Below are 24,250 nucleotides of genomic sequence, written 5' to 3' on the forward strand. Positions count from 1 at the left end.
TAGCCTATTCAACAAGTGGTGCTGGAACAAGTGGACAACCACAGGCAAAGAAATGAACCATGACCTAAGTCTCACTCTTTACACAGAAATTCACTCAAAATGGACCACTGACTTAAAACATAAAACTATAAAATATTTAGGAAAAAAAGGTGGAGAAAATCTTCAAAATCTAGGACTAGACAGAGTTCTTAAACTTGACACCAAAAAATCCTTAAAAAGAAAAATAAATTGAGCTTCATAAAATTAAAACCTTTTTTATCTGTGAAAGACTCTATTAAGAAGATGAAAAGACAAGCTACACAGTGGGAGAATATATTTGTTAACCACATATGTGACAAAAGAATAGTATCTAAAATACATAAAGAACTCTAAAAACTCAGTATTAAAAAAAATCCAATTAGAAAATGGGCAAAAGACACAAAGAGACATTTCACTTAAGAGGACATACAAAAGACAATTACTCATATGAAAAGATGTTCAACTTCATTAGCTGTCAGCAAGATGAAAAATAAAACCAATATGACATATCAGTACACACTTATCAGAATGGCTAAAATAAAAAAATACTGACAACACCCAATGCTGGCAAGGATGTGGAGCACTTGGTTCACTCATATACTGCTGATGGAAATGTAAACTGAAATACAGCTACTCTAGAAAACAGTGTGGCAGGTTTTTTTTTTTTAAACTAAGCATACAAGTACCATTCAACCCTGCCACTGCATTCCTGAGCATTTACCTCAAAGAAACAAAAATCTCCACACAAAAACCTGCACATAAATGCCTGTAGCAGCTTTCCTCCTAACAGCCAAAAACTGAAAACAACTCAGATGCCCTTCCACAAGTAAATGGTGAAAGAAATGGTAGCATGTCTAAATATAATACCTACCCAGCAATAAAAAGGAACAAACTACTGAAACACTCAAGAACCTGCATATATCTCCAGAGAATTATTCTGATTGAAAATAAGATTGTTGAAATGACAAAATTGAGCACAGAAAAGATGGGTGATTTCCAGGGGATGGAAGAGGAGTTGATCCATTTTAACTGTATCAATGTCAATATCCTGGTTGTGATATTATACTATTTTTGCCAGATGTTACCGTTGAAGGAAAACAAGTAAAAAGTACACGTGCTCTCTCTCTGTTAGTTCTTACAACTATACGTGAATCTGCAATTATCTCAAAATAAAAAATTTATTTTAAAAAATTTCAAAGTAACTTCCTCAAAAAGAAATTAGTCTCTACTCTTATACACCCCAAATATCCAGCATTTATCCCAAATATATTCAGAAAAGTTATATTAACTGTAAAACACTTCATGCTCTATTGTATTTACCAGTTTAACCAACTATTTGCATAAATCTTTGTGGCACCTAAACATATTAGCAATAGTTATTATTGTAAGCAAGGACTTTCATATCTGTATCTGCCATTAGGTTACAAGTTTCTTGAGCACAAGAATGTATCTAGTTTATTTTTCAGTATCCAAAATTAAATTTTTAATTTTGGATACTTAAAATTTTTAAGTATCCAAAATTTTTCTTAATAATTTTTCTTAATAGATATTCTACTATGTGAAAATCATATTTGCCTGGATCTAACATATATGAAGCCTGTATTTTTTTAAAAATACAACCCTTCATTAAAAAGTAAAATACTGGGCTTCCCTGGTGGCGCAGTGGTTGAGAGTCCGCCTGCTGATGCAGGGGGCGCGGGTTTGTGCCCCGGTCCGGGAAGATCCCACATGCCGCGGAGGTGCTAGGCCCGTGAGCCATGGCCGCTGAGCCTGCGCATCCGGAGCCTGTGCTCCGCAACGGGAGAGGCCACAACAGTGAGAGGCCCGCGTACCGCAAAAAAAAAAAAAAAAAAAAAAAAAAGTAAAATACTGAGAAAAAAATATTATTGAGCCCTACATAGGAGACTCTAAAAGATACCAAATTCTAGAGAATTCAGATAAGACACTGATACTATCTAATGCCCAAAGGATATGTCACTTTCTTTGCAAGACGAGACACTATTAACTCAATTTTTAGACTGAGAAACATGGCAGCATTTGAGAACAAGAGCCTCTCCATGCTAAGCCATGAAAACTACACGCCACAATGACATAAAACCTCACTCAAAATCAAGCCGACTCTGAACTATTAACAGGCTTCTTTCAGCATTTCATGCTGTCTTAGGTTCTTCTGAACGTATTTCCTGATTCTAAAACTCAAGCAGCACCTAGAAAATTCCTTCTATCAATCTTAACATCCTTTTCACCTTCAAGACTCCCCTTGGCTTACGTCATTATGACCCTGGAATCAATATCAAATCTAGAAAGATACAACATAATGTATTATATGAAATATTTTTGAAGGCTTGCTTTACACTCTAATAGAATAGAAATTCATTTTGTAGCTTGAAAGCAGTTTTTTTAGGAAAGAGTTCCATATTATAGTCATCCTCTGTCAAAGGCCTTTTCAACATGTTGGTTTTCATTTTATATGCATCACTCCCACAGTATTTCATAATGCAAATTGGTCATTAAGCAGTAATAGTTGCAAAGGCAACATAGCTCCTTTGACTGGTGCTATGCTTTGTTTATCATAATAATGGGTAAAGCTGATAAGAGGGTACATAAGAAGTTCTGTGCTAACGAAGTTATGAGCAGTGACAGGAATGAGTCACTTTCTCAAGCGAAAGTTCATTATAATCAAATATGGATTTTCACTATGATCTTTAAATATCACACATATATGGCTATTTTTATTAGTAAAAGTCCTTCAGGAATTACAATTTTGAATTGCAAATGTTAAACACTACGGTCTGAACAACCGTTTCCAAGAAAACAATTATTGCCATCATATTTTGTTTGGAACATAATTATTGAAATCTATCAAAGAAGACAGAGCATCCTCTTATGGTAAAAACATTAAAATTATCCAAAGTTTTGGGGGTTTTGTTTTAATTGATTTTACTGAAGTATAGTTGATTTATAATGCTGTGTTAATTTCTACTCTACAGCAAAGTGATTCAGTAATACGTATATAAATTATCCAAAGTTTTCATTTGTTTAGATATATAAAATCATGCTATCAGTAAGAAAAAAATTGAAAGTTCTCATAACTTTTATATATTTACATAAACTCTGTAACTATATTACCTGCCATATTGTCTAGTACATCTGAGCCCCAGTCTCCTTGAAACACTGATGTTAAAATACTGTCAAATAAACGAAGTTCCTTTGCACCAACAATTTTGTCACGAAATAAGCGCCGTGCTTCATATGCTACAATTTCTAATATGTAATCTAGAGGATGGTTTGAGGATCCTAAAAACGGCAAAATTTTCTTTAATTATAATAAAATTCAAATGATTTAAAAATGGTCTGTTTCAACATAATATTAGAAAGAAAAAGAGAATGAGAATCTACATACCATTATTTTGGCATCAGATAAATAGAATAAAGGGAAAAAGTTAAAATTCATTTTGTTAATGAGTTGGTAAACTTTTCTGATTCTTTAAGGGATATGTTAAACACTATTATCTCTAGTTGTTCAATAAAAATATCAATCCCCAAGAGCATATTAAACATGCTTTGGCTACAAAGGATAACGATACATTTTTTCCCAAATCAAGTTTTAATAGTGACAATCATAGTTTAGGAGAGGAAGCATAATAAAATATCATAATTTTAATATCATGTTTAAATTTAATATTAACATTTTTATTTTTAAAATACTATAATTACAATACTCATTTATCTATTACAAACATAATATACAGCATAAACACACACACACACACAATATGACATTCTAAAGAGAGGTTAAGTGATTTGAAATCATAAAAGCAAAACTTACCTCCTTCTAAATCATATCTGAATAAGCCAAGAACCCACTGGGTAAGGATGCAAGGAGTAAAGAAATAGTGGCTATAATCATCAACTGTAAATTTGGCCCGCACCTGAAAAAAATATAGTAAATGATCTGTCTACTCTCTTAAACATATAATCATGCTATAAATTTTTCAGTCACCTTAAATTCATAGGAATGTCAATTTCTACCAGTGGCTGGAACTGTATTTCAATATTACTTATTTCCTCAGTTATTTTGTATTCTATATTTTATGCATTTAAAAACATTATCTAAGAGAGGTTGTTCATAAACTTCAACAAACTGCCAAAGGTTGTCCATGGAAAAAAATAAAATGAAAGGTTAAAAAGCCCTGCTAAAGAAAGGAATTCAAGGAAAGCTAACCTAAATTTTATAAAATGGTAGTTATAATTCCAAGGTGCTCATGGGTGTAAGACAGACCCATTTTATAATTGTGGGACCCACAGAGCTATCTTATGTTCAAGAAATCATTGAACTTTTAACAAATCAAAGTGCCACAATTCAACATATAACCAATGAGAGAAGAGCCTCTCCCTTCCTCTCTATGGATGGAGCTACTGCTCTTAATTCTGGCCTTGACTGCCTAACATTTGAATTAATTTAGAAAAACACAGCTTTATCTTTCCCCACTTCTACTCCAATACTATAAAAAGCATCCTCCACAAACACTTCCATAACTTTCACATGCTATTCCCTTTACCCAAGAAGACCCCTTTCACCTCCAGACACTTTGTGAATTTCTCTTTATTTTTCAAAACTCAGACCACATTTCATCTCCTCTTAAAATTTACAATAGCCAGGACATGGAAGCAACCTAAGTGTCCATTGACAGATGAATGGATAAAGAAGATGTGGCACAAATATACAATGGAATATTACTCAGCCATAAAAAGAAACGAAATTGAGTTATTTCTAGTGAGGTGGATGGACCTAGAGTCTATCATACAGAGTGAAGTAAGTCAGAAAGAGAAAAACAAATACCATATGCTAACACATATATATGGAATCTAAAAAAAAAAAAATGGGAGGGAGATGCAAGAGAGAGGAGGTATGGGGATATATGTATATGTATAGCTGATTCACTTTGTTAAAAAGCAGAAACTAACACACCATTGTAAAGCAACTATACTCCAATAAAGATGTTAAAAAAAAAAAATCTACCACACACAACAAAGCTATTCACTCCCTCTTCCATGCTATCTCTGTAACTGGTGCATATTGTTATTGATAGACTTATTACACTGTATTAATAGTTTATTTATATGATCAGGTCCCTCATTAGACTGTGCATTTCCGGGAATAGTGACTCAGTCATCTTTGTATCCCTAGGACTAGCACTGGAAAGAGAAGGTACTCAATAAATATCTTCTGCATCCTTAATGCCTATTTTCAAGTATCACCCCACTTTATCAGAGTATTTTAGACATTTCCTCACAGATAAAAGGAAAGAAATAAACATCAAGAACTACTCTCGGGTTTGAAGCCTGAAAGACAGAAACTGATAGAAGTCAGAAGAAAGATCTAGTTTTGGAAAGAAGATGAACCCCGCTGTAAATAAGCTAAATTTGAAATCAAAGCAGAATGACCATCTACCCACTGATTTATTCATTCAATATTTATTGGGTGTCTATTAGAAACTATGCCAGAAGACACAATAATGAATAACGCACACACAAGCATCTATCCTCACAGAGTCACTCTCCAGTAGAAAAGTATAATAAATGACAGGAAAAGAAAGCCTGAGCATCAACACAAATCAGAATTAAAGGTAGCGCTTTGGGAGTAATACCAATAGACATGAAAACTACAGTGCAAGTGAATATATACCTGTTCATACACTTGTACCATAGATCCTGCTAAGAGATAAATTTTTGATGAAGAACCCCAAATAGTATGATTCTTCAGATTTTTATGTAGAACTGGTTTCAAATATGCTCCATAAATTGTCTGTAATTGCTCTCTTTCTGGGTAACTAAAAAAAAGCATATAAGAAGTTGAAATAAATCAACATTCTAAACTATTTTTTTTTAAGATTTTTTTAGATGTGGACCATTTTTGAAGTCTTTATTGAACTTGTTACAATATTGCTTCTGTTTTATGTTTTGGTTTTTTGGCCGCGAGGCATGTGGGATCTTAGCTCCCTGACCAGAGATCGAACCTGCACCCCCTGCATTGGAAGGCGAAGTCTTAACCACTGGACCACCAAGGAAGTCCCCTAAATTATTATTTTAATGTTAAGTTATAGCAATGGTTTTCAAACTGTGTGGTTTTCAAATTGTGAGGCCTAAATACCTCCAAGGTTTACTCAAGGGCTAAGGCCGGGCTCACAGTCCCTATTGTTACTTCAACTGAATCAGATCCCTAATTATCTGTTTTCAAATACTAAGGATTCTAATAGAAAATTCCAATGAAATTACTTAAAAACATAATTGTTTAAAAGACCACTGATCTTTAGAAAGGGCCAAAGGAAAATTCTGCTTAAGAAGAAGTATTTTGAATTAAGTATAGTCTGTACAAAGAGCAGTAATCCACCTTAGAACTACAGAAGTAGAAAACAACAAATAAAATCAACCTGTTTCTCCCTAACCAAAATTTATTTCAGTACAGCTTAATTGGTTGCTGTAACATTTCTAAAAGAAGAATGTTAATAGACGGGGGCAGTTTAGCATGAAAGCACAAAACCCAGATTTTGTAAGGCAAAATATAACAGAGGACATAGCGTCATAAAATTCGAGTCCATGTAACAATTATGGACTATGGAGATGGATGGGTATGTTACGATTAATATTATAAGCCACTAAATGACCTAACTCTACTTTGTTAAAATTTAAATTATCTTTTTAGTTATCTACATAAAATTTGATTGTATTTTTGTTTTAAATAACCCATAAAACATTTAAATCTAAAACCCACCATTCAGATTCCTGAGATTGACATTTAGAGAAAATACAAAGCAGTTCTGTTTTATTTCTAATATATAACAAGCATTGATTAAAGCCTTCATCACCCTAAATTTCTGCCTACAGTTTAGGAAGGATAGGAAAAAAATAACATCAGAGCTTAAATTTGACTATTTTTATATTCTACATTTTGAAGTAATATCATTAATATACACCTTTCATAAAATGCAATGTATGTCTCCCCAAGTCAAAAAAATCTTTTAATACAATGATACGTACTCTACAGCACAAAGGCGAACAATAGAAGTAAATCTGGTAGTAAGCTTATGTCTTCCCAGTCTTCCTCCAGCTGACACAGAAGCCACAATTTGAATATTTTCTAAACCAACCCATTCCAAATTTTCATCATAAAATCCTTGATATGTCAATACCTATTTGAAAATAAATATATTTAAGTGTTTTATGCTTAAGATTTTCTAATCATGATATATTTTGCATAAAATTCAATTGTTTCCAAATGCAATCATCATCAGAGGATTACGGTTACTGGGCAATGGGGGGGGATAAACTGGGAGATTGGGATCAACATATACACACTACTATGTATAAAATAGATAACTAATAAGGACCTACTGTATAGCACAGGGAACTCTACTCGATACTCTGTAATGACCTATATGGGAAAAGAATCTAAAAAAGAGTGGATATATGTATGGATATAACTGATTCACTTTTCTGTACAGCAGAAACTAACACAACATTGTAAATCAACTATACTCCAATAAAATTTTTTTTAATTTTAAAAAGACTCTGTGTTCAATTAATGTTAGCTGAATTATCCTCATTTTAAAAATGCTTTTTAAATAAATATTAAAATTCAGGTGATAGTATAAATCCACCAGCAATTATCAAAAAAAAAAGTGAAAGAAATCAGGAAAAATAAGGATATTTTTTTCTATAAATATTTTATTATATTCTGCAGTTATATAGAAAAGCAAAATGTGAACCAATATGAGTATATTAAGCTCTAATTTAGAATTTAGAGTTTCTAATGTGATGTAAATCACATAAAGAAAAAAAATCTTCCACAGTGACTGAAGCATGACTGAGGAAGTCTAACTGCTCTCAGAAGAATGCATACCTAAAAGAATGAAGCAAAAACTTCCCCAGCTCCAGCACCCTCCCCAGCTTCTGCCTTCCTCCTTTTTTTAGGAATAAATGGTAGGTAAATGGTGTAGGGTAAAGGTTGTTTTTACTCTTTCTGTCATATATTATCTCGATGTAATACTAATTTTTAGATGGAGGAAGATCAAAGAAAGTAGCCCTGGAACAAGTGTGAGATGCTTGAAGAGTTTAACTTCCATGACACATGCTAGATAAAACTAGCCCTAAAAAGGAAAGCAGATTTTCTATCTATAAGAAAAGTTAATGAAATTAAATTGTTTCCAATTATATCAAAACACTTCAAGTAATAAGACCCACCTGCTGCAGGAAAGCTACCAAAGTACTGGTCCCCCATTTATCAAGCTTGGGTAGGTTGATATCTTTTAAGTACAGAACAAGTCTCTCACAGTCTTTTGGTCTATACACTCGACCAGTATTAGTACTGATTACCATGCAAGTCTGGCTCAGTTTCTGCAGGAGATGCCGAGAAGTAGTTTGTGCACTACAGTGAACTGTAGCAATTTGAGTGGACCGGAGTTGGGAAAAGGCATACCTGAGCAGCATCCTGAGAAAGATATAAAACATTTGACTTCGTAAAGGCAACCAATAAAATACTTTTTATATTCAATACAAAATTTCTATTTTTAAATATTTCAGTTTCTAAATTACATATGATGTTTAAGGGAAAAGTGGTAAAAATAGATATGGTTTCCATAACTATCCATAGCTATGAAGGTAAGCTTTCTAATTTTTAGACTGGAAAAAAAATTCATATTTTAAGGCATTCTTGGGACTCTTTCAGCCAAAAAAAAAAAAAAAATCACAGTTCACAGAAATAATTCAGTTTGAAAAAGTATGCATAAAAAGTATTGTTTCCCCACAGTTGAAGAAAAGATTTTAAAATATTAAGTTCTCCAAGTTAAAAAAAATTACTATGACTTTACAGAATTGTTTAATTATTACTAGAAATGTGAAAATAATAATCCATATTTCCTTTATTTCCAAAAAACTACACTCAGGAGGCACTAAAAATAGGTTGAATTCCACTGAATTAAAAGCTATTTTTAAATAGCTAACTTCAAGATTCATTTTTTATAACTACAGCATATAGTAGTTTGCGAGTACATCAGGTATTCATTTTTTATGATTGTACGCACAGATTCTTTTTAAGAGTATCTTCTTCTAATTCCACTGGAAAACACATAACTTGGCAGAAGAAAGGACATATTTTTCTCTATAGTCATATTATCTTTACAAGTAGTGACAATAAAGAGTCCTTCATGAAAATGTAAATGCTACTTTAACCAAAAAAAAGGTAACAAAAGCTGTTAAATCATTTTAAAACAGGAGAGAAGCATAAATCCACAATATGCACCTCGATTAACATTTTTCTACTCTTACCCTTTGCCACATCCTTCTGGTCCGACAAGAATAAATGGCTGTTTAGTATCAGAACTTAACCAAGGTTTGAAATAATCTAGACCTCGTTGCATGTCAGGAGTCTGAATGACTGGAAGAGTTTGGCTATTACTGAAATCATCAGCAGTCAAGTTTTCTGGCCTCTTCAGCACATAAGATGCTAATCGTCCTCTACGCGAGTCATAGTAGGTGTCCATTGGTTTGTGAGGGTCTGGAGGAGATTCTCGTGCCCAATTAAAAACCTTAAGAGGAAAACGTTGTGATAGACTTTCATATACAGTGCTCCAAACAGAGTATGTGAAATTTTAATTCTAAAGTAAATGCTCCAAAGAGAATCATCTTACTTAAAAAAAAAGTTCACATGCACTAAACTTACCTAATATTCTTAATAATTATAGTAACATTTTATCTGAACTATTACTCTCTGAATGATCATTTAAGCAAATAAAAGTCATCTAATTCACACATATGTTGTATAAATATATTCAACTTTTAATTGAATTCTTATGAACACTAAATTACAAATTGTACAATGTAGGACTCCTAGACCTTTCATTTCCAGTACATTTTGGTACTGAACATTCCACTGTCACCACCACTGCTCTCAATTTCTTCTTTCTTACACGAAAAACTGTTATCTGCACAGATACACAGCAGAGAGTTAGCCCCTAATGCCACTCTTCAACAGCTTTATTCTAAACTTTGGCAATAAAATGTCTGCTTAAAAGCAGCATATAATATGACATTGAGTGGTAGCAATGAGAAGCATCTGGTAACAGAGGCAACAGAACAGCCATGGAAAGAAAAACAGAACAGAGAAAGCAATAAATGGTGATATCAATGAAACAAAGTGATAAAAATGCAGAAACATAATGTTGGAGCCAACCCAAAGGAATATGTGTTCAATTATTTCAACAGAGGCCAATAGGAAGAAATTCCTTAATATATAGAATTTAGTTTTATAAACATGGCTGAAATATACCTTTGCATTTAATAAAGAAAAGATTTATAATGATTACTCCATCCAAGCATTCCTAACTGCTAAAACTCTTCTGGTTAAAAAAAATGATTAAAAATATGTTATTTTAAGATTAAAAATGAATAAAATAATTATATTTATTTACATAGCTAAGTATCAAAAATATCTAACAAAAAAGGTATAGTCCGAACTTTAGCCTATTAAATATTATTTTATAAAGTTTCAATAACATCATAAAATATCACAAACTAGTTTAAAGGAGAAAATAAGTATATATGTACCTATGTACTTATACAGACGGTCCCCAACTTACAATGGCTCGACTTAAAGATTTTTCAAGTTTACAATAGGGCGAAAGTGATACGCCTTCAGTAAAAACTGTACTTTGAATTTTGATCTTTTTCCAAGCTAGCGATAATGTGGTAAGATACCCTCCTGTGATGCTGGGCAGTGGCAGTAAGTGGCAGCAAACTGCAGCTCGGGCAGTCAGCCACAAAATCACCAGGGTACACAACTGATATGCTTACAACCATACTGTTTTTCACTTTCTGTATAACAGTCAAGAAATTACATTCTATTCGACACTTTATTATAAAATAGGCTTTGTGTTAGATGATTTTGCCCAAGTGTAGCCTAATGTACGTGTTCTGAGCACTTTAAGACAGGCTAGACTAAGTTATGATATTTGATAGGTTAGGTGTAGTAAATGCATTTTCGACTTAGGATATTTTCAACTTATGATGGGTTTATCTGGATGTAACTCCATCATAATTTGAGGAAGATCTGTATATAAATGCATTATTATTGTATTAAATGCATAATTTCAAAATTTTAAAGTTCTATAACAAGGATCAATGAAAATTAACAAAAAATGTTGACTAAACATAGGCTTTAAATGTATATTACCTCTTTGGTGAATTCCAGACGTGACTTCATGTTCAGATTTCCACCCAGCCCCCTTATGAGATTAATAATAAATTGATCATGATCTCTGCATCCATGTAGATGTGATAAACCATTCATCACAGTCCCAACCAAACTTGTTTCTACCACATAGTCATTCTGTTGATTAAAATCCATGTTACAGACAAAAGGTAAATATTAACCAGTAAATTAGACCATACACAGATTGATGTTTACTTACCTTTACAAGGATCATCTTTAAATTAATCCCCCTACTCAAGTTATAGAAAGTTTAGATTTCAATTTATATATATAAACTTTGAAAATAAAAAGTAATCATAAAAACACAATTGTGTATTTCTAGCTGAAAGTGCTGGAGTCCTCAAATAGATACACAGTTTGTTTACTTCCTAAACCTGAAGAATATTAAAAAAAAAAAAAGTATATCAATGAGCAGTGGTCTAAAAGTAATAGTCCCTCACTTCCTCTTGCTGATAGAAAAGAAGCTAGAGGCAAGGGCCAGATTAATGGCTCTGGACAAGAAAGAAAAGTAAAAGCAGGCTTAAAAACAATTTGGAACTTTTTCTCTACACAGAATTTTAAAATGAAACTTTTGGACTCCGGTGGTGTAGATGATTTTGATCTGTGGACCTCTGGGGCCCTGTGTAACTGCCAGGGAGTTAGAAGGGTAAAGTGTTCTCATTCTTTCTCTAAGTATTTGCTGAGAACCAATTATGCATTAGGATCTGTATGTGGTGCTAGGTATTTTTTTAAAAAGGTGAATTAAACAGAGCACTTGTCTTAATGGAAGTCAAGTCTAGTAGAGGAGATGGTTAACACATTGTGGCAGAAGCTATAGAGCAGAGGAAGAGTGTATTCTGAGAAAAGGATAACTCAGATTGAGGGCTCAAGGTCTCTTTGAAAAAGGTGACATTTAAGCTAACATTAAAAGAATGAGATCTATCTGACATGCAGAGAACACAGCATATGCAATGGTAAGCCACCGGCGTAGTTAAGACGCTTATGCCTGAGTGAGCAAAGGAAGAGCGGTTCAAGTCAGAAAGGTAGGCAAGGGCCAGGGTATGTGCAATTGTATAGGCCGTGGTAAGGAGTGCAAATTTTATTTTCAGTGCCTTTAAACGTTAAGAGAATAAAACGACCCAATTTACATTTTTTTTAAAAAGCACTCTGCCTGCATAATAAATATTTTTCAAAGAATGGAGAAATAGGTGGAAAAATGGGAAAAAGGGAGGAGATGGGTAGAAATCCAATGGTTTAGGCCATACTAAGAGTTCTAGGCTTTAAATGCAAGATAAAGGAAACCTACATATTTTCTTCTAGATTGCCTGATTTGCTAAATACAAGAAAGTAAAGCTCTAGTTATAAATAAAATCAGCACTTGAATAGAGCATTCATTATAGTATATCTCTCAGAATCTGAACATGGTGAACAAAGCATAGAATAAAGAACGAACACTCAACACATGAAAAAAATTTCAAAAAAATAACAGGGACCTGACCTCAGAACAGAATTAGTTTATTTTCTAACTGAATCTTTGATATCCACTCTATGGTTTAATAATTTTATCCTGTTATCATTTCTATAGTCACAAACCCCTTTTTTTCAATACATTCTATCTAGTGTATATTTCTCATTCTAACACTAACAGCATGCAAGTAGATGGCCTCAAGGTATTTGCATTGGAAATAACACACCTACTGAAAAGGTGCTACAAACATAGGCATCAGGTATTTAATTAAGCTCATATACTCTGATTCACTACTCTGTTATTAACAAACTTTGGTTCTGGGGATACAACAAGGACTATAACAGGCTTAGTCCTTGCCCTCAAGGTGCTTATAGTTGAATGAAAGCAATTATAATATAGTTGAAGGACACAGTACATTGCTGCAGAAGCACAAAGAGGTAGACAGCTCAGTCATACTGAGGCTGGTGGGAGTGGTTCTTCCCTGAAGTCTCTGGGGAAACCTATCTCATTTGTGTCATTTCCTCCCAAATCCCTATTCCTCTATCATTCATCCTTACAAAAAAAGTTTAGAAAACTAAAGTGAGATTGCCATTTCTCTATGTGATTTGTTCAACCCCAAGTACTGACCTCTAAATCAAGTTCAGATTAACAATCAGATACTTAAAAAAAAACCCTCATTGCTATTTATTTCCTCTATTTTTATATGTTCATCTTTTTTATAAAAGCAATGACATAAAAGAAAAAACAAGAAAATTTGAAAACATCATGTAGATACATGAAAATTGTCTCTTTTCATGCTAAACTTCTATTCATGCTTCAAATTCAAAATTAAATGTGATCTCCTTTCTTAAAATTCTCCTAGAAGGCAGCAATACTCTCTTCATCCTGTTATATTGTGATTATCTTTTTACATGTCATTTTCCTCCATGAGACAAACCCTTCCCAAGGATAGTGATTGTCCTGTTAATGTTCACCTCGCAAAGTCTCGTCTAGGGCATCTATTAGATATTCAATAAATTTTTGTTGAATAAACAAATGTTTTAATAATGTTATAAATAACTCACCATTCTTTCTCTACTTTAGTATTAACGTCATTTTTTTAGCATGACATATATGCAGATATTTATTGATACAGTAAAATGTGACAGCAAGATGGGTTTGCTAGTAAAACTCAGAAAGGCATTCCAATGTTCAAGATTTTCAGGTAAGCAGTGCAAGGTATCGTGCATGGAAGAATTAAAGTGTTTTAAGACTAACACAATAAAAAGTTATACCATGAAATACAAAATACAGTGGGACAGCAATGAAGACATCTACCCCTCACTCCACCCTCATATTCTGTCAGAGCTCTTTTTTTTTTTTTTTTTGCATTACGCAGGCCTCTCACTGTTGTGGCCTCTCCCGTTGCGGAGCACAGGCTCCAGATGCGCAGGCTCCACGGCATGTGGGATCTTTCCGGACCAGGGCTCGAACCCGTGTCGCCTGCATTGACAGGCAGATTCTTAACCACTGCGCCACCAGGGAAGCCCTGTCAGAGCTCTTATACTAAAAGGCAGTTAAATGTAAACAACATTATACTTCAATCATTATACTTCTTGCCTAAATAATTATGAAATATTATAATTATCTTACCTGCTTTAGAACCCATTGTAAAGCCTTTTCAAAATAATCCCCAATCCAGTTTTCAAGATTATTTCTATATTTAGGAGGCTGGTTCCTCAACCAAGATTTTATCAGAGAATTAAGATCTGTCTCTTCATCACTGAAACACATTAACAAACATGTAAGAAACTATTTAGAAATAAATTGTGAATTTACTTTCAAAATAAATTTCTGCTCCAATAAACATTCTACACATGTACTCTATCTGCTAGTATATAAGAATTCACTTTATTTACTTCCGTATATGTATGTGTGTATATATTACTTCTACATATATACACATATTGTGTGTATACATTACTTCTATATATATACACACATACAGATATATATATATTATATATGTCATTTTCTATAAAATAAACCAAATAAATTTCATCTATATCATTATAAGTATAAATTAAAGAAGAATTACACATCTGCAAGTTAGTCAAAAAGTGGTCTAAATCCTTCCCACCCAAAGTGTGGTCTACAGAATCCCAAGTCCCATCCCAGACTTAATGAAGCAAAATCTTCACTTTAACAATATCCCTGGGTGATTCAAATGCACATTAAACTTCAAGTTGCACTGCATCTTAAAGCCAAACACCTAAATTCCCATGCCACTACTGAAACTAGAAGATCATCCTAAAGTAAAATATAATTTTTTTAGCAAAGCATTTAATTATATGAGTAACATCCAATGATTGAAATTAAACATAATATAGACATCTTATTCAAAATTATGTTGCAGACTTATAAAAACTATAGTAAAAACAACTCATAATAATTTTAGAAGTTAACAAGCGCTCACAACTTTATCATTTTTCCCATCTTCTACCAGTATTTCATAGCAACAGAAGTAAATACTGAGTCCCTGAATTTCTCCTCCCATATTTCTATCCAGTTTAATAAGCAAAAGAAAAAATGAAAAGATCAAAGGTAAATATTTAAATTACATTTGATAAGCTCAAAACAGACAAAGCAAAGATGCTAAACTCCTTCAGAATAAAGACTTTGTTGTCACAGTATCTCCTCAGTGCCCATGGCAACTACATGCCTTGGTTTGTCTAAGACAATCTTGATTTATATCAGTTATCCCAGCATAATTAATAGCATTCTCTTTCATTATTAAAAGGTCCTCATTTGGCCTATTGCATAGCAAGTGCAAATATCTGCTGAAGAAATGAATAAAACCTAAAACTAAGGTACAAGCTAATCAAAAAGCAACTAAAAATAATTAATATGTTTTTGTATTTTACATGAAATCATATATATTCATTATGCCTCTCACAAACAATATCTGGTTCACCAACAATGTTCAAAACCTCTACAGCAATATGCGGCTATACAGGCATATTGCTCTACAATATGGCATTCTACTTACCCCTTATTTCATTTATATTCTAGCTTATATTATAATTGCTGTTATATTTATATTATCTCCTTTGTGAATGTATGCTCCATAAAGACAAGCTCTTCATAAATATAAGCCCTTCATAACTGTTAGCTTTACTCCTTTCTTGCTGTCTCTCTTAAAATGCCTAACTTAACATCATATAGGTAATGGGCATTCAATAAATATTTTAAAATTTAGTGATAAACTTCCCTTTTATCCTATTTTTCTCACAAGATTATAAGAATACATTGAATAAATAAGATAAATTGTGTGAGATACTGCTACAAAAGCTATAAACCCAATGCTACATTATTTTTTAAATAATTAATACATCAAAATATTAATTGGGAGTTTATGGCTAGTTTAATATAAATGTTTCCTACAATATTATCAAAGAAGTAAGCAATTAAATAATTTTGGAAACAATATGAATGAACTTGATAACCCTATCATGTGTCATATAACATCGAAAATGGTTTCAAATGATTCTAAAAGAGTAGAGAACTTTATATAGACCAATAAATATCAAATTCTAAAACATAAATTCAAAAGGTAAAAGAAAACTTTCTAATTACTCATTTTGGGAAGAAATTGGCTCAAATATCCATGTTGTAGTATGTGACTACTGTATATGAAATCTAAAATCAGTTTATTTATTTTTGCTCTTCAAGCCTCTTCCAAATACACTGAAGAAAGAAAATATTAAGTAAAGAGGTTTCCAATTTGTAAAACTTCTCTGAACTCAATCATAATATTTAAATAAAAGTTATAGAAAAAAGAAGAAAACAAATTAAATACTTGCTGTTTCATTTAAGTAAACAAAAAATAATTATTTAGTAATTGTGATACAACTACACTGCTGAAATAATTCAACTGCAGTAAACAGGAACTCTCTGAATGAATTAAAACCTAACAAACAAACAAAAAGAAGTTAATAAGAATGAGGAAAACAAATATTCACACATTACCCATACATCACTTATTTCACTTAGCTGTGAAACCAAAATAATAATTGAAGAATATTCTTGTACAGTGTATGCAAATGCTCTCACCTAAGAAAGATCATTCCCATTCTAGATATTGTGGCTGGTGAGGCACAACTTAAATCATGAGTTTCAAATACAAAGTTAACATTTGGGCCAAACTGAATCCTTTCTCCACTGGGCATAGTGAGTAGTCGATTATCATCCAGAACAGAATTCAGAGATTCTATCCATTCGGGGTCAATATCACCATCACAGATTATCCATGAGCTGACATCTATTTTCAAACAAAAAAGTAGAGATAAAAATAAATGCAATGATAATAATTAAAAATAAAGAAAAAAATAATTATCACTTATTCTTTAGAAGTAATTTCCATATTATTTTATACTTCTGAAGCCAAATATAAAGAACAAAAAGTTGAACAAGTTGAAATTTTTCATGTGAATTTACACAATACAAATGTGTGGAGAACCCATGGGCAATCCTGGCTCAGCTGGTCAGAGACCCAGTTATATACTCTGGAATAAGGCTCTATTTATCTATGAACATACAGAACTGGAATCTCAGTAAAAGAAAACATGGTTTGCAAGACCTAGTTATTTCTATTTCCACAAGCTTGTGAGATATTCCTTAGACTTTTGTCTTCTACCATGTCATAAGAATGTATGAATGCTTGCTATGTAATAGCACTTTTAGAAAATATGAGAAACCTACTATTTAGTGTCTTACATGAGAAATAAAAAATACACCACTGTCAAATTTCTTTGATATATAAAAAGGTGACTTCAGAGGGGAGAAGCCGTGAACAAGTTGTGTACTCAAGTCTTTCCCAAACAAACTGTTTTTAATATATATTTCCTAAGACGAAAGTAGTTTCAAGTTGTTCTTGGACCTTTGAAACAATTCAAAGAAGAAAATATCACCCATAAAAGTGTGAGAAACAAGTACAGGTATATCTGGTTTTTATTTAGTGTGATAATATCAACTACATTGAAAATGAAGACACTATACACTGAAAATCGCTTCCAATGTCTTAAGACATTCTAAACCTTTCATTCACTGGCTTAGAAAAACAACTATTAATTAAATTATGATCTAACAAAAAGTAAGGAGTCTGATCAAGAATTCTGTTAAACACCAAGCCAAAAAATTTAGACCAGAAAGTCTACTATTTTATGACTCAAATTTTCAAAATTATTGAAAGCACTGTATTCAAACTGATAAGTTCAGACAAACATACCAATTTTAATCCCAAATAAAAACTTGTTACCTTGCTTATTTATGAGGTATTATAATATCAATTCAGCAATCAAAGATATATGTTTATTCAGTAAATTAATCTAGCTGTAAACTACGATTCACCCAGATTACTCTGAGTTTCTATTATAATAAAAGTTGCTATGGAGTAACAGGTAAAAATGATAGCATGTCTTCACCCTTCCAAAGTAAAATATCAAAGTAGATCACTATACGGTAGTTTATGGTCATGTATAAGACTTGAAAAGGATAGCATTATAGACAACCTCTATCATCCTCTAAAAATTATTAAATAAATCAATGAATCACACAATAGAGACCAACCTTGAGGTTCTCGAACTACTTGGCGAGCACTATTTGTCAAAACACCATCAGACCATTCCCTGGTATCCATGTCAATATGGCCTAATAATTGATGTCTAGGCATAGCTTTGGGATTCATGGTATATTGTTTTACCACTTTGCCAATTTTACAAAGTGCTGCCCTTAACATTCTCCAAAGAGTTGATTTCCCAGCACCACTTGGACCAACAATAACAACTCCCATCCTCTGGCGTAATTGTTCATACAATTCTAAAGCCTTCTTGATCTAGTAGAAAAGAAACATGTTCATATATGATTTACAGTGTACAATCATACACAGTTCTACTCTCATTCGATAATAGTTGTTCTATTTCAAACATAAATTAAGTCTTTTATTTCTTCAGTGGAAGATAAAGCCTTAAATAAAAGAATTACTAAATAAATCTGAATATATTTACAACATGATCTTTAAATTCATATTTCTTTTAAAAAAAGAAGTATGCTTTCCAAGTTGACAATACAATATGTTCACTATTGTCTTCACTCACTCATTCATTCAAATAAAATATACTCAATATTTTATTCACTTTGCTAATTCATTCATTCATTTATACCCTGTCTCTCAAAAAAAAAAACCTGAAGAAAAAGTATTCACTTTGAACATGTATTTGCGCTACATAAAAAGACCTACTAAAGTGAAGTTCTCCTAAGAAATTGTCAAAGTTAAATTAAATCATACATAATCAACTATCAAAGACACATATGATTGATCTATTATGTGCCAGGCTCCGTAACAGGCACTAGGAATAAAATGGTAAAACTGACATGGATCCCACCTTTCATAGAGACTACTACCTGGTGGGGGAGAATCAAATACTAATATTAATATTAATCAAATATTAATCAAGTGTGCAACTAAACATTAAATATGTATATACAACAAAGGTAAGGAAAGCACATAGCAAGGGGACCTAATTTGGACTTGAAAATTAGGGAAGGCTTCCATGAGTGAGTAAGATTTAAGTTGGAAGATGAAAGATAAGTTGAAAGATAAAAGATAAAGATAGTTAATAAAGAATTAACTAGGAGAAAGGATCAATATATTATGAAGTATTCTTGACACTTACCTGATTGGATATGATTTCATAATTGGCCTCCTCAAAGACTTGCTTTAATGCAGCATTCAGTTCATCATATTCTACTTCTTTAAAGTCAATTCCAGGAAACACATCTTTAATCAGTGCATCAAACCGAGTGCAATCAGCAAATGTAAACCTTGACATTGTATTAAGCCTCAGTGCTTGTACCACAATATGACTTTCATTAACTAGAGAAAAAGTTTCATTTTAAAATTATTAGTTATGAATCTAATGACTATAAAAAGTTTTTACATGCCTTGATATGCATTATTAGTAATTAAATGATGCACTAGAATTTAGTAACATTTAAAGACATATGCTATCATGTGAATGGGCAAGCTTACTGAACTATCTTTTAACTGCTGAAAAACAAGTATTACTGAGTTTTGGACTATTTTTCATAGTATTTGAATCCCAGGGTACCCAGACTTTAATTAATAATAAAAATCATTAACACATTTCTTTGCATAGTGCTTTACCATTCTGACGTAATCCTTATAACAACTGTATAGAGTAAGGAAGTATTTCTATTATTATTCCAGTTTTACACATGAGACCATTAAGTCTCTAAGGGTTTAAATGACTTATCTGAGAGAGCTCAGCATTAAGTATTATAGGTGGGACTTAATTCCAGACTTAGGTATCTTTCCAAGTACACCAGCATATTTGCCTCACAGAGATTTTTGTCCTAAAACTAAAAACTAACAAACTGAGCAAAAATCTTTGATCCGTGTTGCTCAAAACTGGTTCATAAATCTAAAACTAAAAACTAACAAACTGAGCAAAAATCTTTGATCAGTGTTGCTCAAAACTGGTTCATAAATCTATTCTTAAACCAAATGTAAATACTAATATTGCCAGATTCTTATTTTTTCAAGGATATTAGCTACTAATTGATCAGACACCTATATAAAGTCAAGAAACTATTTTTAGTCTGGTATTTCTCTATAATTGTTTAATATTTCTATCTTTAAATATATATAAAGAGGCTTGACTGCACAAGAGTTTATTTAAAGTACTGAACTCATAAGTAAGCCATCTTTATTTACTACAGGTATGGTTTATATATTTCATGAAAATCCCTAGAGATAGACAACTGAAAAATGGTAATCTAAGTACTACAACAAATACCTTATCTGCCCTGGCATATGCCAACCTAATAAAAAAGCTGTAGTTTCCTTTTTTAAGTTGTATATTTTGACCATTTAAAGTCCAAATAGGTAATTTCATGTAGTCGTCTTTCTTATGTTATCTTATTTTCATGGTGATTTAACTTCAATTTTAATAGCAATCTAGAGGCTGAATATTCAGCCTTTCATGAAGGCAAACATCAGTTGGTGGGGGTAATAACTTACTTTATATAAATGGGGAAAAAAAGTGGTAAAGTATAAAAAAATATGCATGAGTCCATACTGATCTGAATAAATGATTTAATAAATTCATCATGGAAAACAAGAGACAAATCTTCTTTACAGAAGAGTTTCAAATAATATATGGAGATACTCCCCCCCTCTAAGAGGTGGAGCTTAATCCTTGCCTCCCCACTTTCAAGGTGAGCTAGATTTAGTAACTGGCTTCCAAAGAAGAGAGTAGGGAAAGGGGAAAATAACAACTCTACACTAGAGAAACCTGGCAAACATTAACATAAGTAATGAAGGTGAACATCACCAGTGATGTCAAATGGTTATTATGTACCCACTAAAATGACTTAAAAAGGGCACTCCACCTCTGCAGTATTTTTTTCCAAATGTTCACAACTCAATCAAATCATGAGTTAAATATCAGAAAAAAACCCAGACTGAGGAAGAGTCTACATGATATCAGACTAGGACCCTGTCAGGGTCATGAATACAAAAACAGACTGAGAAACTGTCACAGAGCAGAGGAGACTTAAGGAGACATGACAACTTAATGCAACACGGCACCCTAGATTCAATCTTGGAACAGAAAGAGGACATTAATGATAAAGCAGGTGAAATCCAAATAAAGTCTGGAGCTTAGTTAATAGTAATGTACCAGCCTCAGTTTCCCAGTTTTGACAAATGTACCACAGCAAATAAGAGGGAAACGATGGAAATGCTAACTTTGCAACTTTACTGTAATAAATCTAAAATTATTCTTGTGTTCAAAGGTACTTTGGGGACTTCCCTGGTGGTCCAGTGGGTAAGAATCCACACTCCCCAAAACAGGAGGCCTGAGATCATTCCCTGGTCGGGGAACTAGATCCCGCATGCATGCTGCAACTAAGAGTTCACATGCCGCAACTAAGAAACCCACATGCCACAAAGAAGAAGCTCACAAGCTGCAACTAAAGAGCTCGCATGCTGCAACAAAAAGATCCCGCATGCCACAACAAAGATCCTGAGTGCTGCAACTAAGACCCGGAGCAGTTTAAATAAATTAATTAATCTAAAAAAAGGTACTTTTTTGTAATCTTAAAATATTTTTTTTAAAGGGTAATTTTGGAGCCTGAACCAAGATGGGGGAGTAGAAGGAGGTGCTCTAACTCCCTCTAGCGAGAACACGACAATCATAACTAACTGCGGAACAGTCAGCAACAGGAAGACACTGGAACTCACCAAAAAAGATACCCCATATGCAAAGACAAAGGAGAAGCCACAATGAGATGGTAGGAGGGGCACAATCACAGTAAAATCAAATCCCATAACTGCTGGGTGGGTGACTCACAGACTGGAGAACACTTATACCACAAAAGTCCACCCACTGGAGTGAAGGTTCTGAGCTCCACATCAGGCTTCCGAACCAGGGGTTCTGGCAATGGGAGGAGGAATTCCTAGAGAAACTGACGTTGAAGGCTAGCGAGATTTGATTGCATGACTCTGACAGGACTGGGGGAAACAGAGACTCCACTCTTGGAGGGCACACACAAAGTAGTGTACACATCAGGACCAAGGGGAAGGAGCAGTGACCCCAGGAGAGACTGAACCAGACCTACCTGCTAATGTTGGAGGGTATCCTGCAGAGGTGGGGGGTGGCTATGGCTCACCATGAGGACAACGACACTGGCAGTAGAATTTCTAGGAAGTACTCTTTGGCGTGAGCCCTCCCAGAGCCCGCCATTAGCTCCACCAAAGAGCCTGCAGGCTCAAGTGTTGGGTCGCCTCAGGCCAAACAACCAACAGGGAGGGAACCCAGCCCCACCCATCAGCAGCCAAGTGGATTAAAGTTTGACTGAGCTCTGCCCACCAGAGCAACGGCCAGTTCTACCCACCACCACTCCCTCCCATCAGGAAACTTGCACAAGCCTCTTAGATAGCCTCATCCACCAGAGGGCAAACAGCAGAAGCAAGAAGAACTACAATCCTGTAGCCTGTGGAGGAAAAACCACATTCACAGAAAGATAGACAAGATGAAAAGGCAGAGGGCTATGTACCAGATGAAGGAACAAGATAAAACCCCAGAAAAACAACTAAATGAAGGGGAGATAGGCAACCTTCCAGAAAAAGAATTCAGAATAATGATAGTGAAGATGATCCAGGACCTCAGAAAAACAATGGAGGCAAAGATCGAGAAGATGCAAGAAATGTTTAACAAAGACCTAAAACAATTAAAGAAAAAACAAAAAGATTGAAAAATACAATAACTGAAAAGAAAAATACACTAGAAGGAATCAATAGCAGAGTAAGTGAGGCAGAAGAACGGATAAGTGACCTGGAAGACAGAATGGTTGAATTCACTGCCACGGAACGGAATAAAAAAAAAGAATGAAAATAAATGAAGACAGCCTAAGAGACCTCTGGGACAAGATTAAACACAAAAGCTGAGAGAGTTCAGCACCACCAAACCAGCTTTACAACAAATGCTAAAGGAACTTCTCTAAGTGGGAAACACAAGAGAAGAAAAGGACCTACAAAAATAAACACAAAACAATTAAGAAAACAGTCATAAGAACAAACATATCGATAATTACCTTAAATGTGAATGGATTAATGCTCCAACCAAAAGACACAGATGGTTGAATTCACTGCCACGGAACGGAATAAAAAAAAAGAATGAAAATAAATGAAGACAGCCTAAGAGACCTCTGGGACAAGATTAAACACAACAACATTCATTACTCTACCCGGCAAGAATCTCAGTCAGATTGGATGGAAAAATCAAAAGCTTTACAGACAAGCAAAAGCTAAGAGAATTCAGCACCACAAAACCAACTCTACAACAAATGCTAAAGGAACTTCTCTAAGTGGGAAACACAAGAGAAGAAAAGGACCTACAAAAATAAACACAAAACAATTAAGAAAACAGTCATAAGAACAAACATATCGATAATTACCTTAAATGTGAATGGATTAATGCTCCAACCAAAAGACACAGGCTTGCTGAATGGATACAAAAACAACACCCATATATATGCTGTCTACGAGAGACACACTTCAGACCTAAGGGACACATACAAACTGAAAGTGAGGGGATGGAAAAAGATATTCCATGCAAATGGTAATCAAAAGAAAGCTGGAGTAGCAATACTCATATCAGATAAAATAGACTTTAAAATAAAGAATGTTATAAGAGACAAGGAAGGACACTACATAATGATCAAGGGATCAATCCAAGAAGAAGATATAACAATTATAAATATATATGCACCCAACATAGGAGCACCTCAATACATAAGGCAACTGCTAACAGCTATAAAAGAGGAAATCAACAGTAACACAATAATAGTGGGGGAATTTAACACCTCACTTACACAAATGGACAGATCATCCAAAATAAAAATAAATAAGGAAACAGAAGCTTTAAATGACACAATAGACTAGATAGATTTAA

At 33.5% G+C, this 24,250-nt stretch overlaps 1 protein-coding gene across 1 annotated transcript in view; it reads right to left on the reverse strand.

Moving 5' to 3' along the window:
• Positions 1 to 24,250, reverse strand: part of DYNC2H1 (dynein cytoplasmic 2 heavy chain 1) — a 387,388-nt gene that overhangs the window by 291,386 nt on the left and 71,752 nt on the right. Inside the window, exons 37-47 of the mRNA XM_024115318.3 lie at positions 19,448 to 19,647; positions 18,342 to 18,606; positions 16,827 to 17,034; positions 14,367 to 14,496; positions 11,249 to 11,404; positions 9,346 to 9,605; positions 8,263 to 8,509; positions 7,060 to 7,211; positions 5,708 to 5,852; positions 3,848 to 3,950; positions 3,148 to 3,315 (exon numbers count right to left, since the gene is read on the reverse strand). Of these exons, the coding sequence (XP_023971086.1) occupies positions 3,148 to 3,315; positions 3,848 to 3,950; positions 5,708 to 5,852; positions 7,060 to 7,211; positions 8,263 to 8,509; positions 9,346 to 9,605; positions 11,249 to 11,404; positions 14,367 to 14,496; positions 16,827 to 17,034; positions 18,342 to 18,606; positions 19,448 to 19,647 (2,034 nt within the window). The remainder of the gene's footprint in view (positions 1 to 3,147; positions 3,316 to 3,847; positions 3,951 to 5,707; positions 5,853 to 7,059; positions 7,212 to 8,262; positions 8,510 to 9,345; positions 9,606 to 11,248; positions 11,405 to 14,366; positions 14,497 to 16,826; positions 17,035 to 18,341; positions 18,607 to 19,447; positions 19,648 to 24,250) is intronic.

The sequence above is a fragment of the Physeter macrocephalus genome, chromosome 16, assembly GCF_002837175.3.
Source record: "Physeter macrocephalus isolate SW-GA chromosome 16, ASM283717v5, whole genome shotgun sequence".
In the NCBI taxonomy this organism is placed as follows: Eukaryota; Metazoa; Chordata; class Mammalia; order Artiodactyla; family Physeteridae; genus Physeter; species Physeter macrocephalus.